The 21,303-nt window shown below is 45.0% G+C and overlaps 1 protein-coding gene across 1 annotated transcript in view; it reads left to right on the top strand.

Annotated features, from left to right (window-relative positions):
• The window catches only part of PIGR (polymeric immunoglobulin receptor), a 148,394-nt gene that overhangs the window by 112,098 nt on the left and 14,993 nt on the right, over positions 1-21,303 (top strand). The window contains exons 10-16 of the mRNA XM_030221618.1: positions 3,006-3,142; positions 4,186-4,252; positions 10,410-10,751; positions 11,708-12,037; positions 14,407-14,733; positions 16,405-16,722; positions 21,089-21,179. Coding sequence (XP_030077478.1) covers positions 3,006-3,142; positions 4,186-4,252; positions 10,410-10,751; positions 11,708-12,037; positions 14,407-14,733; positions 16,405-16,722; positions 21,089-21,179 — 1,612 coding nt within the window. The remainder of the gene's footprint in view (positions 1-3,005; positions 3,143-4,185; positions 4,253-10,409; positions 10,752-11,707; positions 12,038-14,406; positions 14,734-16,404; positions 16,723-21,088; positions 21,180-21,303) is intronic.

Raw genomic sequence — 21,303 nt, 5'->3', positions numbered from 1 at the left:
GGGCGCCTCCAAGACCAGGTTTAGGAGCCACTGCTGTAGACAATGGCTCAAATGTCCACATTTCTCGTCGGCAGATTGGTGATAATAAGACCTCAAAGATTTCGGTCTGCAAAGCTCACATACAATATCATCTTTGGACACTTCTTAAATTAGTCTAATGCAAGGTATCAGGGCCTGCAGAGAATCTAGATCATTTCTTAGGTTTTACAAGATCCACAATGCCATCAGGTGGCAGCGTCCACTGAAACATGGCCGTGCCGGGTCCCTAAGGCTGGTGCTTTTGTACCTTCCCTACGACTGCTGGTCATTTGTGTTGTCCTCTACTTTTTCTTGGATTTAATTTTTTATAAGGACGTACTTCAGAGTAAACACAGCAGTTAATAAATGGCCAGAAGTAAGATGCAATTGAGCAACCGAAGGGGCAGAAAGAGAAACAAAGAACCCAACAATACAACTTCTGTTGTGAAGCTAATGAGGAAATGAATTTTAATCTTTGTTAGGGGAATTACCATGTCAGAAAATGCTGTGGCTCATAAAATGTGTTTGTTTTTCCTTTTCTTGGCACATGCGGTGTTCTGTAGAACTCTGCGAACCCAACCCTTCCACGAAAGAATCCTTCAGCATAGAATACACAGTAATAAGGTCAAAGGTCTGTTCGGTTCTCAAAGAAGACATCAGGGTCAGGTTCTCTTCTTAATGTTTAGGAAGGGGATTAAAGACCACCCACATTAATCAACTACCTCCCATCCTGCTCCGGTCACTATTCATCCTAAACCCTCCTTCTGAACTACACAGGGATCTGTGCCGAGAGTCTGAAACCCAACAGGGTCCTGAGTTTTTCACTGTAAGAAAAGCTGATTACCTTGAGAGTGAGTTCTCCTACTTGGTTACAGTGTAGCTAGCATTGTAAGCATGATTACTAGGATGTCAAATCAGTGGTAATTTTCTTAAAGAAGGTCCAGGTGGGTGTCAGCAGCTGGGGCTACTTTCCATTCCAGATACATTGGGGAAAGAAAGTACTACTACTACTACTACATATCATTTCTATAGCGCTATTAGACATACGCAGTGCTGTACACTTGAACATGAAGAGACAGATTCTGCATGACAGAGCTTACAATCTAATCAGGACAGACAAACAGGGCAAAGAAGAGATAAGAACAAAGAGTAGCAAGATTCTGGATCCCAAAGAGCAGCAAGATTCCGGAATCCTAAAGCGTAGCAAAATTCTGGAATCCCAAAAAGTAGCAAGATTCCGGAATCCTAAAGAGTACCAAGATTCCGGAATCCCAAAGAGTAGAAAGCAAGTTTAGAAAGCTTCCAGGTCAGTAACCTGGCATGACCCAGCAGAAAGCTTCTACCGCAGGACTCTTTACTGGATCACTTGTATGTGAGAAGTTGGTTATCACAGAAAGACTAAGGCAGCGACAGAACAAATGTCAGACACTGAATGAATATTTAGCAGAATATATAAGAACATAACAGTAGCCTTACTGGGTCAGACCAATGGTCCATCTAGCCCAATATCCTGTTTTCCAAACAGTGGCCAAGCCAGGTCACAAGTGCTTGGCAGAAACCCAAATCATGGCAACATTCCATGTAGAAACCCGAAGAATAGCAAGATTCCAGAATCCTAAAGACTGACGATTCCATGCACAATCTCAAAGAGTAGCAACATTCTATGTAGAACCCCAAAGAATAGCAAGATTCTGGAATCCTAAAGAGTGACAAAATTCCATGCACAATCTCAAAGAGTAGCACCATTCCATGTAGAACCCCAAAGAATAACAAGATTCTGGAATCCTAAAGAGTGACAAGATTCCATGCAGAATCTCAAAGAGTAGCAACATTCCATTTAGAACCCCAAAGAATAGCAAGATTCTGGAATCATAATGAATAGCAAGATTCCATGAAGATTCTCATAGAGTAGTAAGATTCTGGAACCCTAAGGAGTGGCAACATTCCATGCTACCAGTCCCAGGCCAAGCAGTTGCTTCCCATGTCCGTCTCAATAGCAGAATATGAACTTTTCCTTCAGGAATTTGTCCAAACCTTTTCTAAACCCAGATACGCTGTTACCACATCCTCTGGCAAAGAGTTCCAGAGCTTAACTATTCGTTGAGTGAAAAAATATTTCTTCCTATTTGTTTAAAAAGTATTTCCATGTAAGTTCATTGAGTGTCCCCTGGTCTTTGTACATTTTGAAAGAGTGAAAAATCGATTCACTTCTATTCGTTCTACACCACTCAGGATTTTGTAGACCTCAATCATATCTCCCCTTATCTGTCTGTATTTATTTATTTGTCGCATTTGTATCCCACATTTTCCCATCAATTTGCAGGCTCAATGTGGCTTACATTTGCCGTAGTGGCGATTGCCATTTCCGGTCAATAGTATTACAGATGGTATTACATTCAAGTGCGTACTTACATGGTAGAAGAATACATTATGATATTACTTAGGTATCAGCATTATGTTGTTCCAAGCTGAACAGCCCTAACCTCTTTAGCCTTTCCTCATATAGGTGGATCACTCAAGGTCACTCTAATGAGCCAGTGTTACAGAGTTTGAGCAGGAAGACTTTTGCTGCTGGAGATCCTTTGAATAAGAATTTAAACTCGGTGTGATATGTGATGGAGATTTCCCGAAACTGGTTTGGATTAACTCCAAGCTCCCAAATGGCTAGGGGACAGCTATAGTATGAATCAGAAACAGGCTGAGAATGAAACTGATCCCATCCCTTCTGTTCATAGACTCAAATAAAACTTTGCAGTCCGTGGCCAGTTCAAGCCTCTTTTTCTTCACCACTGTAATTACTCACCATCCTCTTCACTTTATTGTTTGTCTGCTGGATTAACGTATGCCTTTTCGGACTGATGTTAGCCACATTGAGCCTGCCATGGGTGGGGAAATGTGGGGGTATAAATGTTATAAATAAATAAAGCCTTCACATCTACTCGATTTACATCTTTCTGAACTGGGTTTTCTGGCTGCTCATTTCAAAGGGCTATCCATAAACTATGCAGCCAGAGCTGATTTTGTGTTGGGGTCTGAGGTCAATGGGAGTGGGTATGAGGCGGTGAAGATGCTGACTCTACCCCCAGTTCTCCTGTTTAGGGACAGGGTCACTGCCACTGACTGGGTGAGCCTGACTTTAAATTGGAGGGGCTTAGCCCACTCAAGCCCACCCATGGCTACACCCTGCTCCAAATCCTGTGGTTTGTATGAGAGTAATTTCCCGCTCCTCACTCCCACTTTCTCCAAATGTTTTGAATATGGGAATATTATGAGTCTGTCTTACTATTTATCATTTCTGAGATTTTTGGGATACACGTCGTTCACTGGTATGCGAATTATAACCATAAGTTTTTAAGCTTTTTTTTTTTAATTCCTTCTAATTCAGAGGTTCTCAAACCAGTTCTCTGGATGCACCCAGGGACATTCAAATGAATATTTATGAAATAAATTTGCATACAAATCCATCTCATGCATAGTCAATGTAGGTATGTTGAAACCTTGACTGGCTGGGGTCTCCTGAGGACTGGTTTAAGAACTACCATTTAAAAAAATATGTATTTTCTTATTTAACCTTTTAAATACATCCACAGCAACATTATAACCCGAAATACAGACTGGCTAATGTTCAGCCCATTGTGGTCAGCAATGTTAAAGGAGCTGATCGCCTGGTGCAAATTCTGGCATGGAATTTGTGTCTTGAGTGGCCAGTGGAAGATATGAAGGTGCTGACCCTGTGCTCGGAGAGCTGGCGGGCATTTACCTAACTTGTTGTCTGAAAATGTCAGCTAACTGGATAAATCCAGGTCTGCCCTGCACTCTGTCCTGGACCTCCCTGGCACTAACCAGATAGTGCTACAATGGTCTCCCTGGATTTTCAGTAGCATCGTCTGGAGAGCACCTGGCCAGTGCAAATTGGCCAAACAGGAGCCTATCCTTCCCACTTAAATCATTTTAAATATCAGCCCAAGAATTCCACCAGTTTTATAAGTTGAAACCCCATTTACAGACCACAATACTGACAAAACCACCCCATGCCAAAGGGAAGCAAGAGAAGGAACGTTTGCATTTCTTAACATTCCTCTTTTCCAGGTTGCAGAAACTTCAGACCAACCGAGAAAAGCCGCCTGTCATCACTGCTGTGTGCGCTGGCCTTTATGTGACTCTTAGTTTGCTAAGATGGCATCTCTCCAGCTGTTCTGCATTATTTGCCTATTGCCACTACTACAAGGAAGAGGTGAGTCTTCAAATAAACCAGAATGAAAAGAAGTGATAGATCCTGTTTTCTCCAGAACCAAATATGACCTCGATCTTTCCTTGAGATGCACAAACAGCAGCACTTTCAAAAAGACTCACGCACTCATTTAGGACACCTTGAAAAGCTGTCCAGAAAGCCAGTGTGGGGGGTAATTTGATATGACCTGGGGATTGTCAGCAACAGAGCCTATATCATCTTATGTCATTGCCAAATGAAAACAAGTGAAAGACCACAAAATGTAATGTTTGTTGTTTGTTATCGATAACATGTAAACAGTGCGCTTTGAAAAGAGTTCACACTACTACTACTACTACTACTACTTAACATTTCTAGAGCGCTACTAGGGTTACGCAGCGCTGTACAATTTAACAAAGAGAGACAGTCCCTGCTCAAAGAGCTTACAATCTAATAGACAAGTGAACGGTCGGTCCGATAGGGGCAGTCAAATTGGGGCATTCTGGATTCACTGAACGGTAAGGGTTAGGTGCCGAACGCAGCATTGAAGAGGTGGGCTTTAAGCAAAGACTTGAAGACGGGCAGGGAGGGGGCTTGGCGTAAGGGTTCAGGAAGGTTGTTCCAAGCATAGGGTGAGGCGAGGCAGAATGAGCGGAGCCTGGAGTTGGCGGTGGTGGAGAAGGGTACTGAGAGGAGGGATTTATCCTGTGAACGGAGGTTACGGGCGGGAACGTAAGGGGAGATGAGGGTAGAGAGGTAGTGAGGGGCAGCAGACTGAGTGCATTTGTAGGTAAGAAGGAGAAGCTTGAATTGAATGCGGTATCTGATCGGAAGCCAGTGAAGTGACCTGAGGAGAGGGGTGATATGAGTATATCGGTTCTGGCGGAATATGAGACGTGCAGCAGAGTTCTGAACAGACTGAAGGGGAGATAGATGGCTAAGTGGGAGGCCGGTGAGGAGTAAGTTGCAGTAGTCCAGGCGAGAGGTAATGAGAGCGTGGACGAGAGTTCGGGTGGTGTGTTCAGAGAGGAAAGGGCGAATTTTGCTGATGTTAAAGAGTCGTGCACTCGTGAGAACACTGCTCCCAGAATGAAACAAAAATGCCTGAAAATCCCTGAACAAAATGAATCTTCCTGTAAATCAGGAGTTCTCAGCCCAGTCCCAGCCATTCAGATTTTCAGAATACCCACAATGAATATGCATGAGATAAATTTGCCTGGGCCCACCGGTCTGAAGTGCACTGCACCCACTAAAAACTGCTCCAGGGAGCTGGGTATGACATTTCAGGCTGGCAAAAAAAGTTTTTAAAGTTGATTTTGTTGAGGGTGGGAGGGGGTTAGTGACCACTGGGGGAGTCAGGGGAGGTGATCCCCGATTCCCTCCGGTGGTCATCTGGTCAGTTTGGGCACTTTCTTGGGATTTGGACCTGAAAAAAAGGGACCAAGTAAAGTCGGCCAAATGCTCGTCAGGGCTGGCTTTCTTTTTTCCATTATCGGGCGAAGCCGGCCATCTCAAAGCACGCCCCCGTCCCACCCCCGTCCTGCCTTCTGTACCCTGCCGACACGCCCCCTTGAAGTTTGGCCAGTTCCGCAACGATTATGCTGATTTCGCCGGCCTTGAGAGATGGTCGGCCTTCTCTTTCGAAAACGTTGGTAAGTTGTACGTGTAAATTAGCTCCGCAAGCTGATTTGCGAGTGCAACTTTAGTCACCATTTATAAAAGCTGGAGGTAGGAGTGTAAATGATACGGGAAATGACATGAAATGAATATGATCTGGCTGCACATTCCTAAGCCTCCTGACCAAACTTTCAGTGTTGTGTCCCCATTAATTAACATTCAGACCTAAGAACATAATAACATATGAATAGCCATACTGGGTCAGACTAATGGTCCAACTAGCCCAGTACCCAGCTTTCAATAGTAGCCAATCGAGGTCACACAGAATCCCAAAGAGTAGCAACATTCCATGCTACCAATCCCAGGGCAAGCAGTTGCTTCCCATGTCTGTCTCAATAGCAGACTGTGGACTTTTCCTCCAGGAACTTGTCCAAACTTTCCCCCTTCCCTCGCCCCCAAGATTTGGTAAACTCAAGAATACCTACACCTCTTCTCCCAGAACAACCCTGTAAAAATATAGGATTGGACATCATGCTTTTAAATATTAGCTTCATATATATGCATAATGAAGGTAATTTATAAACCTCTTTCCGCGTATAAGAAAGGGCTTTTCTAAACCTGGGCATCCATATACGCATGTATGATCTGCTAGGATAGCAAATACTTAAATGTGCACCATGCATGGACATGCCTGTGAATGTGATCATCTTAGAAGCACAGCTGCCATGTTTTGCGACAGTACTACTTGACGTAAAATATTATCAGGGGCATTTTTGAAAGAGGAGGGCGCCCATCTTTTGACACAAATCAGGAGATGGGCATCCTTCTCTCAGGGTTGCCCAAATCGGCATAATCGAAAGCCGATTTTGGGCATCCTCAACTGCTTTCCATCGCGGGGACGACCAAAGTTCCCGGGGGCGTGTTGTCAGCGTACCGAAGGCGGGATGGGGGCGTGGTTAAGAGATGGGCGTCCTCGGCCGATAATGGAAAAAAGAAGGGCGTCCCTGATGAGCATTTGGCAGACTTTACTTGGTCCCTTTTTTTTCACGACCAAGTCTCGAAAAAGTGCCCAAACTGACCAGATGACCACCGGAGGGAAACGGGGATGACCTCCCCTTACTCTCCCAGTGGTCACCAACCCCCTCCCACCCAAAAAAAATTAAAAATCATTTTTTTCCAGCCTCTATGCCAGCCTCAAATGTCATACCCATCTCCATCACAGCAGTATGCAGGTCCCTGGAGCAGTTTTTAGTGAGTACTGCAGTGCACTTCAGGCAGGCGGACCCAGGCCCATCCCTCCCCTACCTGTTACACTTGTGGTGGTAAATGGGAGCCCTCCAAAACCCACCAGAAATCCACTGTATCCACATCTAGGTTGGCGCCCTTCACCCCTAAGGGCTATGGTAGTGGTGTACAGTTGTGGGGAGAGGGTTTTGGGGGGCTCAGCACCCAAGGTAAGGGAGCTATGCACCTGGAAGCAATTTGTGAAGTCCACTGCATTGCCTCCTAGGGTGCCCGGTTGGTGTCCTGGCATGTCAGGCGGCAGTGCACTACGAATGCTGGCTCACCCCACGACCAAACGTCATGGATTTGGTCGTTTTTGAGGTGAGTGTCCTTGGTTTCCATTATCGTCGAAAACCAAGGTCACCCATCTCTAAGGTCGACGATCTCAACATTTAGGTCGACCATCTCTAAGATCGACCTAAATGTTGAGATTTGGGTGTCCCCGACCGTATTATCGAAACGAAAGATGGCCGCCCATCTTGTTTTGATAATACGGGATGCCCCGCCCCTTTATGGGGACGTCCTCAGAGATGGGCGCCCTTAGAGATGGTCGTCCCCATTCGATTACCCCCCTCCGCATGAGTCACCCCTGAAGTCCCTTGACATAGGCAATTTATTCATTGAAACAGTGGTGTGAGACCCCAGCAATGGCACTGCTGCATTCCAAAAATTAAGGGGGTCATTTACAAAAGTGCGCTAGCATTTTTAGCGTACGCTAACGCTAGAGACGCCCATAGAAATATATGGGCACCTCTAGCCTTTAGCGCATGCTCATTTTTAGCGTGCAGAAAAAAACGCTAGCAGGCCTTGGTAAAAGGACCCCTGAGTTAAGTCATCACGTTTGTTCTTAAGCTTTGAAAAACCTGGAGTAAATGATTCTATCACCCGAAGTTTCGGCTGTACAACCAGAGAATTAGCAGGTTCACAGTATGACACGTACCCCACATTGTTTAAAAATTAATAAATAATAAAGACAGTTGAAGATAGAAGATATATATGTTTGTCGACACCTCTCTGATACGTATGTAAATATGTGTATGGACCCCTGCACCCTGTTAAGGCTGGTTCTGCCTGCTCTATGGAATCACATAGGAAGTGATAAAACAGGCTTACCATAATTGCCTTTCTGGGCTTTTGCTCTAGGTGTCTTGTTTTAAAATTCCCTCCCCAGGGCAATTTTCAAAATCTATTTCCCCAAGGAAATGGGCTGTCTGAAAACTACCTAACTTCCCTCTGAGTAACACTGAATATTGGTAGATACTTTGAGATTGTGTGGCCATCAGGACCTGCTGTGTTACTTTGGCCACTGCTGCTCTTTGCCACCCCAGGCACCTGCCTAATCTATTTTAACGGTTAAGCCATCCCTTGACCAGACTCACTCAAAGCAAGCCTTTACTTCTTACCCAGACACCTTTTAGCCAGAATTTTATCACAATAGATTAAAACAGATTTACAAATATTTCCTAGCTCGATTTCACTTAAGCCTTGTGATCCCTAAATTAAGGCTTCTAGATCCCCACCTCCCCAACAGAAAATCAAGAACACGTAAATTGACCTATTTTTGGACCAAATATATGCAAATATTAAATAAATATTCATTATAGATACCCTAAAAAAACCAAGATTTGGAGGAGGGGATGTGAGAATCAAGGTAGCACTACCTGACAGAGAGAAATGTTTATAGTGTAAGAAACCTTTGTGCTAAATAGTGAGTGCATTAATGCTATTTTGCTTCCTTTTGTCTCCTGTTTTATTTTGATTTTGTTTCCAAATATGTAACATACAAAAGGGAGCAAGAGGAAGAGAAAACAAAATGTCAGGTCTGGACACCTTCGCAAGGGAGAAACTCACTTCTAAATCTGCAAGATTGCTCCCCAGTTTTCCGCATCCCACCCCCCCACCCCCATACCCATTCTCCCATTCTGTTTCTTACCCCTTCTACAGATAATCAAGTGCAGGAGGAATCTCCAGACTTTCCTGTTCCATCAGTGCTATTTCTCGTGCCTCTACTAACCCAAAACTGGTGCCATTTTCAAAATCTGCTGAACAGCAAAATGCGAGGTCATGCAGCAAAATGTCCAAACTGGCCCTGGTCTCCATTTGGCTGGCTTTTTTTCGTGGGAAACAACACTGGCAAGGCAGGAATGACTGGAGGTTCCTCCTTTCTCATGAATATTCATAGGTGAGAGTAAGGGACGGACGGGGGGGGGGGGGGGGGGGGGGGGGACTCAAGAATCCTCCATAACTAGCCACAAGCCAAGGGGGTTTTCTAGCATGGAAAAGGCACAGGGGACGTTGAGCTGTGACTAGCTTAAAATATGTTTTGAAAGCAAATAGCACAATTTTCTTCATTTTTGTTTTGCTTTGAGGCTCATTTTCAAAGCTCTTAGACTTACAGAGTTCCATAGGTTACTGTCCCGTAACTTTGTAAATCTAAGGGCCCTGTTTAATAAACTGCGCTAGAAGAGCATTAGCATTAGCATTTTTAGTGTGCACTAACCATTAGCACGTAGTAATTGTGTAGGCGCCAGTGGCATAGCTATGGGGGCCATGGGGGCCTGGCCCCCCCAAAAAATTTGCTCCGGGCCCCTGATTTGGCTGGCAAGAATCTCCAACCCCCGCCAGCTGAAGCCTTCGTCCACTGCTGGTCTCCAGTGCTGCCACATTTCCTACCCTGTTCTCTCTTCCCCTCACGGTCCGGCATGCTCGTTTTAGCAAAACTGAGCATACTCGGATGCTCAATTCCATTAAAACGAGCGTGCCGGATATGAGGGGAAGAGAGAGCAGGGCAGGAAATACAGTGGCACCAGAGACCAGCTGGCGGGGATTGGGGACCCTCCACCAGCCAAGGTATGTTCAGCGGCAGTGCTTCAGCTGGCGGGGTTGGGGACCCCTGCCAGCCAAGATATGTACAGCGGTGGGAGTGGGTGGGGCGCGGCAGGGTGGTGGTAGGGTGGACCAAAATGTGCCCCCCATTTTGAGCTCTGGCCCCCTCCCACCTCGAGGTCTGGCTACGCTCCTGGTAGGCGCCCACAATATTCCTATGGGCGCCTACACAGTTAGCACGCGCTAATTCTATACAGGCGCTAAAAACGCTACCGCCCCTTAGTAAACAGGGCCCTCGGTGCTTTCAAAATATGCCTCCGCATCTTTGAAATAAAAGGAAATAGGGACTTTTTACTAAAAGCTTCAGTTTCATTTCAAATGAAGATTATGCTGTAAACGTTGACTAATGGCCACCTGCTGCTTCTCATTTGTTTGGATTTGTGGTTCTGGCCAGAATCTGCTGATGTTGCTGGACCAAAACAGGTGACCGGTATTCTTAATGGAGTGGTGACCATCCAGTGCTTCTACTCTACTGTCACCAAGGCCAACAAGTATGACAGGAAGTTCCTGTGCAAAGAAACAGCTCATCAAAAGAGATGTGAGACCATCATCTCTACCAACCGCTACGTCAGTCCGAATTTTGCGAACAGAGCTACAATCCAGGATTCGCCTGATAAAGGGTTCTTTACAGTACAGCTGAACGAGCTAAAGCATGAAGACCAAGGCAACTTCAAGTGTGGAATTGGTCTCAACAACTTCGGCCTCTATTCATCTGTATACTTAAGCGTTGCTGAAGGTAACTTATGCTTATGGGATCTAATCTTGACCCCAGTTAACCTCTATTGAGAGGCCATATTCTCCCCTCCCTCTCTTCTTATATCCCACCTCCACTTCCCCTTTCTCATAAATACATAAGTACATACGTATTGCCATACTGGGATAGACCAAAGGTCCATCAAGCCCAGCATCCTGTTTCCAAAAGTGGCCAGTCCAGGTCTCAAATACCTGGCAAGATCCCCAAAAAGTACAAAACATGTTATGCTACTTATCCCAGAAATAAACAGTGGATTTTCCCTAAGTCCATTGGACTTTTCCTTTAGGAAGCCATCCAAACCTTTTTAAAATCCCGCTAAGCTAACTGCATTTACCACATTCTCTGGCAACGAATTCCAGAGTTTAATTACACGTTGAGTAAAGAAAATGTTCTCCGACTCATTTTAAATTTACTACTTTGTAGCTTCATTGAATGCCCCCTAGTCCTTAAGCAAAAACAACAGCATAGAAGCTACTCCTAACCTAGCTGAGATAATATTTAACCATCTCTCTGACCTCATGTGCAACTGTCTTTAAATTAGTCACCTTACTTTCTAACTCCTCTTACTCTCTTACCTATATATGTTCCGTTTTTGCTTATACCCTACACTGTCAACTAAAATGTTCTATTATGTATTGTGTTGACATACTAAGTAGTATATTTTGCCATACTTTGTCTTGTTATTTGAATATTTTTACTGCTGTAATTGTCTATTGCTCATCTTTGATTTATTCTTACTGTACACTGCCTTGAGTGAATTCCTTCAAAAAGGCAGTAAATAAATCCTAATAAATAAATAAACTAACTTTTATACTGTTCTTAGTGTTTCAAGAATTGAAGCTTTGTTAAACACCTGTAGACACCCAAACATAATTCTCTGTTTGACTTGACAAACTGTCTACGACGCAACATTGTTGAATGATATCATTTTCCAATAGATTCAACTGTGCCCGAGGAAGCCGACCTCTACTTCGGACAGCCGAAATCAAGTGTGCTAATTTCCTGCAAATTTGACAGGGAGTTTGCGTCTTCAAGGAAGTATTTCTGCAGAATTAACCCAAACAACTGCTCTGCGGTTATCGACAGCTATGGGTCAGTCAGTGAAGCTTACAAGGGAAGAACAATGCTCCACCATGATCCAAGCCCAAGAGCATTCAGCATCAGACTGATTCAGTTGAGGAAAGAGGATGCTGGGTTCTATGCGTGTGGATTCGGCACTTATGGAGCACCTGGAGAATCCAAAGTGATCGACCTGCGGATTTCTGAAGGTACGAGCAGGAATATTGGGATTCAATGACTCAGCCTCAGGCTCCATCTAAAGCAGGAGGGACATAAATTCAGTCCTTGAGGGCAGCGCACAGGCCAGGTTTTCAGGATATCCCTAATGAATATGCATGACAGACCTCCATATATGTTGCCTCATGTGAGATTTTATGTGTTTGAACGAGGATATGATATTCGATAAATATTAAAAGAATAATATAATGTGATATGTTTAGAGTATATATAATTAGTTGGTTTAATGTGTAGATGATACAGTGTGACTAATTAAAGCCAATTGTAACCCTTGTATTAATAATGCATATTCATTAGGGATATTTTCAAAATCTGACCTGTTTGTGGCCCTTGAGGATTGAACTTGTGCACTCCTGATCTAGAGCTATTCAGGATATAATGCCCTGGTGAGGACATGAAGTTATTTATTACCCTACATACCTGAATGGTAACACAGGGTTCAATATTCAAAGAATTTATGCTCCTAACTTTGTGAGTTATGCTCATAAATTGGCATCTTTGAAAATTTACCAAGGCTGAGTGCATAAACTTTGCTCAAAATTTCTCTAAGGGTCAATGTTCAGCTGACAGGTGGCATCATTCCCATCTATTCAAGGCCGAGACCTGTGCGGGCTTCAGCTTTGAACATTTTAAAGCCGGCTATTTCATAGCCGCTTAAGTCGATATTCATCATACCCCATAAAACTAGGACAGACTTTTATGCCGTCCCATTTATGCAGTAAATTTGGCTGCTTAAGGACTGAATATCAGCACTTAAGCGGCCAAATGCCGACTCCAACCCTGGAATACCCCCAACATAGCCGGCTTTGAGTTTGGCGCTAACTGCGATATTCAGAAGCACTTAGCTAGTTAAGTGCTGCTGAATATTAACAGCTAGACCCCTCCAAGCAGGGGCGTAGCTATGTGGGGCCATGGGGGCCTGGGCCCCCGTAGATTTGGCCCTGGACACCCCTGTCAATGACCCTCTCGACCCCCCCCTTCTGCTATCAACCCGCCGTCGCCTACCTTTGCTGGCGGATGACCCCAACCCCTACCAGCCGAGGTCCTCTTCTTCCTTCGTTCTGTTTCTGAGTCTGACGTCCTGCACGTACGGCATTTTCTGAATATTTGACCCATGGTAAATAATGGCAAATAATGACCTGCACAATCCATCCAGTCTGCCAAGGCAGGTCAGAGCTGCACCCAACATTCTATGCAAGTTACACTCTTTCATAATTGAACACTGGCATCACAAACAGGGCATTGGCAATTCGCCACAATGCCAACCACATATAGGCAGTTATATATAATACAATCTTGGAAGAGTGATTTTGTATTTTGTCTACAACATAGTCCGGTCCTGCGCCAAAACTCTTTTTTTTTTCTTCTTCTTCCCCAAGTCCAGTACCATATTCCCATCCATTGTCCTCAGGTGACTATTGTGGCCCAATCAGATCACTCATTCCTCCTGTCCAGCAGACGAAATGCAGGCCCGAAGAACAATGATGTTCATAGTTGATTCAGACATACTCCCTACAAGTGCTGGCATTGACCAAAGAGGCCCACAAACCTATCTTATACTTGTGTCGGTGTAAATACATCTTGTTACCAACCCAAAGATGAAGTGCAGATGCTCTGGAATGCTAGTCAGTCCTTCAGGTGGCAGGCAGTGTAAAAATTCAGGAAACATTCAAGCAACCATGACAGTATTTTCCTAAAAAGATTGTTCCTGGCCTAGTCAGAGTTTGGTTTATAGGTCTCAATACACAAAAGGTGATATGGCCTCCAAAACTGAACAGAATACTCCAAATGGGGCCTCATCAATGACTTGTACAGGGGCATCAACACCTCCTTTCTTCTGTTGGTTATGCTTCGCTCGATATAGCCTAGCATCCTTCTGGCTACGACCACTATCTTGTCACACTGTTTCGTCACTTTCAGATCCCCAGATACTATTACCCCAAGGTCCCTCTCCCTATCTGTGCATATCAGCCTTCCGCTTCCTAGTACATACGGCTCCCTTCTGTTGGCTGGATTAAGGGTCTCACGTGTACTTTAAAGATTAAGCATTCTTTTGGAGGTTTCCCAGTTCTGTGCATTGTGACGTCTGTGCTCCCTGCTCCGTAGGCTGTCAACCAACTGTCCTTACTCTGAACTAGTGTTGTACACTCCACTCCACTCGCAAGCCTTCAGTATAACGGGAATGTCCTTCACACTCATGACATGTGGTTGACATTGCTTTCGCTAGGACTGTTATTACTTGCTTTTACAATAGTGTGATTTCCAGTGTTGTCTCTCCTGCTCACCTGTCTCTGTACTCCGGTCCCTTGAATACATGACATGCTGTTTTGTACTCCTCTAGAGACGGATACTCCCAACACACAGAAAGTTCTAATGGCAGCTGTGGGAGGCTCCATCGCCGCAGAGTGCCATTACAAACCGAATGTGAAGTACCAGAAAAAATATTGGTGTAAGTGGAGAGAGCACGGCTGCACTGAGTTAATGAACACGGACGGTTTTGTAAAAGATGCTTACGAAGGGAGAATCATGATACACGACAGCCCAGAGAATGGAACGTTTACTGTCATCATGAACCAGCTAACGAAAGAGGATGAGGGGTGGTACTGGTGCATCACCAGTGATGAGACCACTGACTACACTTCCACCGTCCAAGTGAAAATTACAGAAGGTAAGGAGTTCACGGCTACTTTAGGACTCTATATGTATCCTTTAAAAAAAAGTACACTTCATATCCTTGCTGGATTATTCACCCACAGCTGTGCACAAAAAGGAACTGGGTGATTATCAGGAAAAAATGTTTTCCACACCATTTTAATTGTTAAAAAAAATCCATTGTGATTGATGTATTGACATGTGGAGGGGCATTTTCGATGTGACATGTAAGTCGGACTTTTGCATGTTTTGCGCTAAACAACCCAATTCCGAATAGGAGGAGTGGCCTAGTAGTTAGGGTGGTGGACTTTGGTCCTGAGGAACTGAGCTCGATTCCCGGCACAGGCAGCTCCTTGTGACTCTGGGCAAGTCACTTAACCCTCCATTGCCTGCCGCATTGAGCCTGCCATGAGTGGGAAAGCACGGGGTACAAATGTAACAAAAAAAAATGGCCATTTTTGAAACAGCAAAATGTCTTTCAAAAATGGCCACATGCAAGATGTTTTTGTGATCTACGTGCTTATATTTTTGGGCCATTTAAAAAAAACAAAACAAAACCCAAAAAGTCATCCAAGTGAAAAACGTAGAAAATCAAGCCATTGGGATGTAGGAGGAGCCATCATTGGTAGACTGACCACACAGACATCCCAGCAGAGCAGTGCAACACCCTAGGGAAAACTGTAGTGGACTTCATATGAACGCTCCCAGGTACACCTCTGACCGTTATCCCCTTATACTGAATGCTGAGCCTCCAACACCCACCAACAACCTACTGAACCCAACTATACACCACTACAATAGAGGGTACAGTAGGTTTGGGGGAGTGTGGGAGGGCTGACGCTTTCCACTACAAGTGTAACAGGTAGCGTGGTATATGGGCCTGAGTCCTCCTCTCTACAGTGCACTTGTACTGACCACTAGACTACTCCAGGGACCTGCTTGCTGCTCTAATAGATCTGGCTATAACATCTGAAGCTGTCATAGTGGCTGGTAAGTAATACATCTTTGGTGGGTGAGAGGAGGTCAGTGACCACTGGGGAAATAAGGGGTGGGGGGTCATCCCTGAATCCTTCCAGTGGTCATTTAGGGCATTCATTCTAAAAACAGGTCTAGACCAAAACATTGAAGTTTCAGCCCTAGATGTTTTCATTTTGGTTTTTGGAATGCCCTAAGCCTGCCCCCAAGATGCCCCTTACACGCCCCGATGAATTGCATAGATAAATGTCTGCAAAATAGGTTTTGAAAGTACTGATTTTGACATTTTGAGAAAAACTTTGTCCAAATTCTGCCTTTATGACACTTTTCGGATGGTTTTCTCTTTTGAAAATGAGCCCCAAAGTCTCTTGCACTCCATTCCTCAATAACAACCCAGAGTTCGAGTCATTGTACAAAAGTACCATTCCCAGCGTGCAGGGGGTATGGGGGAAGAGTTATTGTACAATGATTGATCCTGCAATGGCCGGACTGAAGTAAGTTGGGGAGGGGATAAAAGAGGAAAATATATCCCTAAGTACTCCTTGTGACAACCTCCAGCCCTGGTTCTGATAGGGCTGGAAGAACAAAGGGGCGAAAGGAGACTGGGGGGTGTCAGAAAATGAAAGAACAAAGCTGTTGTTCTGAACAGCAGACTGTGTTGTATTCTGTGACTTTGGTCGATCACGTCTAATCTTGTCTCCTCCAAAACCAGGGCAACCAGGCTTAAATGGTTCAACCACTGTGATTGTGCCAGCTGGCAAACCGGTAAAAATACCATGCCACTACCCCTGCAAGTATAACTCGAATCAGAAATATTGGTGTAAGTGGGAGAATTCTGGCTGTACAGCCGTGGCCACATCAGAAGACGACCAAGGTGGACTTTCTGTCAACTGTGACAAGGAACGGAGAGTTCTCACCCTGTCAATAGACCAAGTTGGACCCGAGGATGAAGGGTGGTACTGGTGTGGAGTCAAGCAGGCTGGTCGCTATGGGGAAACGTTGGCAGTGCTGCTGAAAATAGGTGATGAAGGTAGGCCATGCATATCTAATACCTGAGGGTTGGAGTATGAGATGAGATATCGTAATGTACTGTTGTGTTTATTTTCAGGGCAAACTGCTGTTATCTCACAATGGAATGACGATAAATCAGGTTGTAATTGGTGAATAAATAATCCGCATCAAAGCACCAATGGAATTGTGGTCAGCATAAAGTTAAGTCACGTGCAGTAGCAGAAGTGGAGTGGAGGAGTGGCATAGTGGTTAGGGTGGTGGACTTTGGTCCTGAGGACCTGAGTTTGATTCCCGGCACAGGCATCTCCTTGTGACTCTGGGCAAGTCACTTAACCCTCCATTGCCCCATGTAAGCCGCATTGAGCCTGCCATGAGTGGGAAAGCGCAGGGTACAAATGTAACAAAAATAAAATAGATACTATTGGAGATTCTACATGGAATGTTGCTACTCTTTGAGATTCTACATGGAATGTTGCTATTCCACTAGCAACATTCCATGTAGAAGGCTGCGCAGGCTTCTGTTTTTGTGAGTCTGACGTCCTGCACATACGTGCAACATTCCATGTAGAATCTCAAATAGTAGCAACAGTGGAGGAGTGGCCTAGTGGTTAGGGTGCTGGACTTTGGTCCTGGGGAACTGAGGAACTGAGTTCGATTCCCACTTCAAGCACAGGCAGCTCCTTGTGACTCTGGGCAAGTCACTTAACCCTCCATTGCCCCATATAAGCCGCATTGAGCCTGCCATGAGTGGGAAAGCGCAGGGTACAAATGTAACAAAAATAAAATAGATACTATTGTAGATTCTACATGGAATGTTGCTACTCTTTGAGATTCTACATGGAATGTTGCTACTATTGGAGATTCTACATGGAATGTTGCTATTCCACTAGCAACATTCCATGTAGAAGGCTGCGCAGGCTTCTGTTTTTGTGAGTCTGACGTCCTGCACATACGTGCAGGACGTCACACTCACAGAAGCAGAAGCCTGCGCGGCCACATTGGTGATCTGCAAGGGCTGACTTCTACATGGAATGTTGCTAGTGGAATAGCAACATTCCATGTAGAATCTCAAATAGTAGCAAAAGTGGAGGAGTGGCCTAGTGATTAGGGTGGTGGACTTTGGTCCTGAGGAACTGAGTTCGATTCCCACTTCAGGCACAGGCAGGTCCTTGTGACTCTGGGCAAGTCACTTAACCCTCCATTGCCCCATGTAAGCCGCATTGAGCCTGCCATGAGTGGGAAAGCGCGGGGTACAAATGTAACAAAAAAAAAAAAAGTTCAAATTAAGAATCCCCGAGTTAAATATCTAAAAGGGCTTCCAGAGCGGGGGGGGGGGGGGGGGGTTTCTCTCTCCAAAGAGGTGTGAGCCCTCTTCTTCCCTGGGCATCTCAACATGGCAGGGGCTGCTTGGGTGAAATTTACATCACAGGTCACATAACTCAATGAGGAAGAACCAACATGGAGTTAGCAAAAGGAAATCTTGCTTTACCGATCTGTTAAATTGTTTGGAAGGTGTTAATGTACATGTGGGTAAGGGTGAGCTGGTTGATACAGCGTATGAGGATTTTCAGAAAAGGTCCCTCATAAGAGACTCCTGAGAAAATGAAAAAGTCATAGAATAGAAGCGTGCCCTTATATGGAAAATGACCCCTAGGGGTAATACTGTGAGACTACGACTAGGGGTCATAAACACCATTTTGGATTATGGCACCGGTTAAGGCAAGAGTGACTGGACTTCTTTCATGACTAGATCACTACCCACCAATGGTTCATCTACAGTAGGCTGGGAGGTGGGCCTGTCGGATGATGGGGGAATGGTTGGGGAGGTGGTTCATGGTGGGGGCCACCACTAGGGAAGGCTAGTCAGTTTGGGGAGCTGGCTCAGGGGTCATTTTTAAGGGTTGGAATTGGTAGTGGGCACCCTAGAGGGGCATTCTGTTTTGGGGAGAGTATGGCCAACTGTTTTGAACCGGTGTTAGATCCCTTTGCACTGTGGCCGAATGCTCCTGACCTGATTGACTAATGCTGCATATAAGGTACCTGAGGTTGATGACTCCTGTGGTAAATCAAGGTGTGGTAAAAGCTAATCGTTTACCACATCTTGATAAAGTTCCCCTTCAATGTTCTATAGTTTATGAATTTATTTATTTATTGAATTTATGAATCACCCTGCCAAACAATAATTCTCTAACTATCAGATTATCAATAATTGTACTTGAGTCCTCCATTTATTAATGGGACAGATGCCAAGAGTGCCACTGGAAGTATCACTTAGGCACTAATTCATCAAAAGATTTCCATCTCGGCTCTAAAGTGACAACATCTAGAATCAGTGAAGTGCTTTGGCAATTATTCTTACCTAGAACCTTAGCACTTTTGATGAGAAATGCAGCTTGAAGTCTAGTAGGTTCCATGGTACTGCTGGGTTGCCAGAGAACATGGTAAAGGCGGTTAGCTTAGCGGGGTTTTAAAAAGGTCTGGACGGCTTCCTAAAGGAAAAGTCCATAGACCATTATTAAATTAACTTGGGAAAATAAGCAGCAAGAAACATATTGTACTTTTTTGGGATCTTGCCAGGTATTTGTGACCTGGATTGGCCACTGTTGGAAACAGGATGCTGGGCTTGATGGACCTTGGGTCTGTCCCAGTGTGGCAATACTTAGGTACTTATGTAGGAACCTGATTGACACTAGCAATTTAGTTCAAATTCTTTAGACAGTACGGTATTGACCTTTGATCACTAAGAACCTAATCTGGGTGCAAATTGGTATCATAGATATAGGGGTGGTAGTGTTGCCAAGTGGATCCAGATTCACCCAACAGGGTTAAACCGGTCTCATTCCATGCAGGGGCTGTGCTGTAGTTTTGATTTTCCCTTTGCATTTCCTAAGCATGCAATGGTGTCAACCCAGGACTGGATCAACCCTGTTGGGTGAATCTGGATCCAGTTAGCAACCTTAAGGTATACTGTAAAAGTTTAATCCAGCTCCTCTTAGATTGTTATTTCTGACTAAGAAAGGGCAGGGAGATGAACGGCTGGGGAATCCGAGTTCCATTATTCCCGGTATATAAAGACTAATAGCAGTTCAGCATCTTCTTTACTGAGTGGCAGTCAAGACACTGGAATTAGTCGTCTTTCCTCTGTGAGAACTCAGGTACCAGAGGATCCGTAGCCTCTATGTGGATAAGCACCATAGTAACATAGTAGATGACAGCAGAAAAAGACCTGTACGGTCCATCCAGTCTGCCCAACAAGATAACTCACATGTGCCACATTTTGTGTATACCTTACCTTGATTTGTACCTGTGTTTTTCGGGGCACAGACTGTATAAGTCTGCCCAGCAGTATCCCCGCCCCCCCCCAACCACCAGCCCCGCCTCCCACCACTGGCTCTGGCACAGGCCATATAAGTCTGCCCAGCACTATCCCCGCCTCCCAACCACCAGCCCCGCCTCCCACCACCGGCTCTGGCACAGACCCCCATACTCACCCCCATTTGGGAATCTGCTACCAGAGGCAAGTTTGAGCCTCACACCACACTGCTAATGTGACCAGGCCGTGAGGTGCTTGCTTGCTTTTATTTATTTTTATAAAAGGCGGGAGAGAGCCAGAACAAATCTCAGTCAAGGCAGACTAGGAAGGGACCAAGAGGAGGAAACTGGCATCACCAGGTGTACACTTAGACCCTAAGCCCGGGCCACTTCAACCCCAAAAGTTCTACTAGGCCTGAGGGACTAGGCCAGGAGCTAAGCAATCCAGAGCCGAACGGTTATGACCATCCACCTGCTAGATACAGAGGTGGCTGCACATGACCACATATAGGAAACCTCTTAAGTTCTCTCTCTCCATCTGCTGGCAGAGGGACATAACCCACAGGTCTCTGGATTGATCTGTGGAAAGCTCTGAAAGCTTGAATTACAGCCATGCACTTCCACAATGCAATAAACCAAATAATATATACACATTACCATGGCATTAAAAAGCATGCACTCCACCACGGGGGCACACAACCTTTGCTGCATTAAAATATTATGTCTCCCTGTCACAAATTAGTAGTAATAGCAGAAATGCTTCCTGCTCCCATCTCTCATGGGAAATTGAAAGAAGTGTTGATGACATGGGCTGCTCTATTGTTGCCAGATAATATTTATTATTATTAACATTTGTATAGCGCTACCAGACGCACGCAGCGCTGAACACCTGACACAGAGAGACAGTCCCTGCTCGAAAGTCAAGACACCCAGGCACTGCTTGGGTTTAGCGTTCTTTTCCCATTCAAGCAGGCGCTTCCACCTAGAGGAGGGGCAGAGGGCTGTCCTTTAGTGTTACCATCTCCTGTAATGACTTTCCTGAAGATACTATAAAATATTTGTTTTCCCCCCAGCAGTGCCACAGGACGAGACAAAACCTAAAAACATCCCCAGGAACAGAGCAGGAGACCTGAATGAGCAGCAACAAGAAACACCTACATCAAGGTCAGATCCTAACCCCCTCCGCTACCTGCTGAATGATTCCCCAGTGACCACTGTTCCGTCTGAGCGGAGCAGGAGTCTTGTCAGTGGGTGGCGCTGTTTCACTGTCATATTTTCAATAGAGAGG

This window comes from Microcaecilia unicolor, chromosome 12 (assembly GCF_901765095.1).
Source record: "Microcaecilia unicolor chromosome 12, aMicUni1.1, whole genome shotgun sequence".
NCBI classification, from domain to species: domain Eukaryota; kingdom Metazoa; phylum Chordata; class Amphibia; order Gymnophiona; family Siphonopidae; genus Microcaecilia; species Microcaecilia unicolor.
Note: the sequence above shows the minus strand (reverse complement) of the source record. Positions and strands in the feature narration are given on the sequence as shown.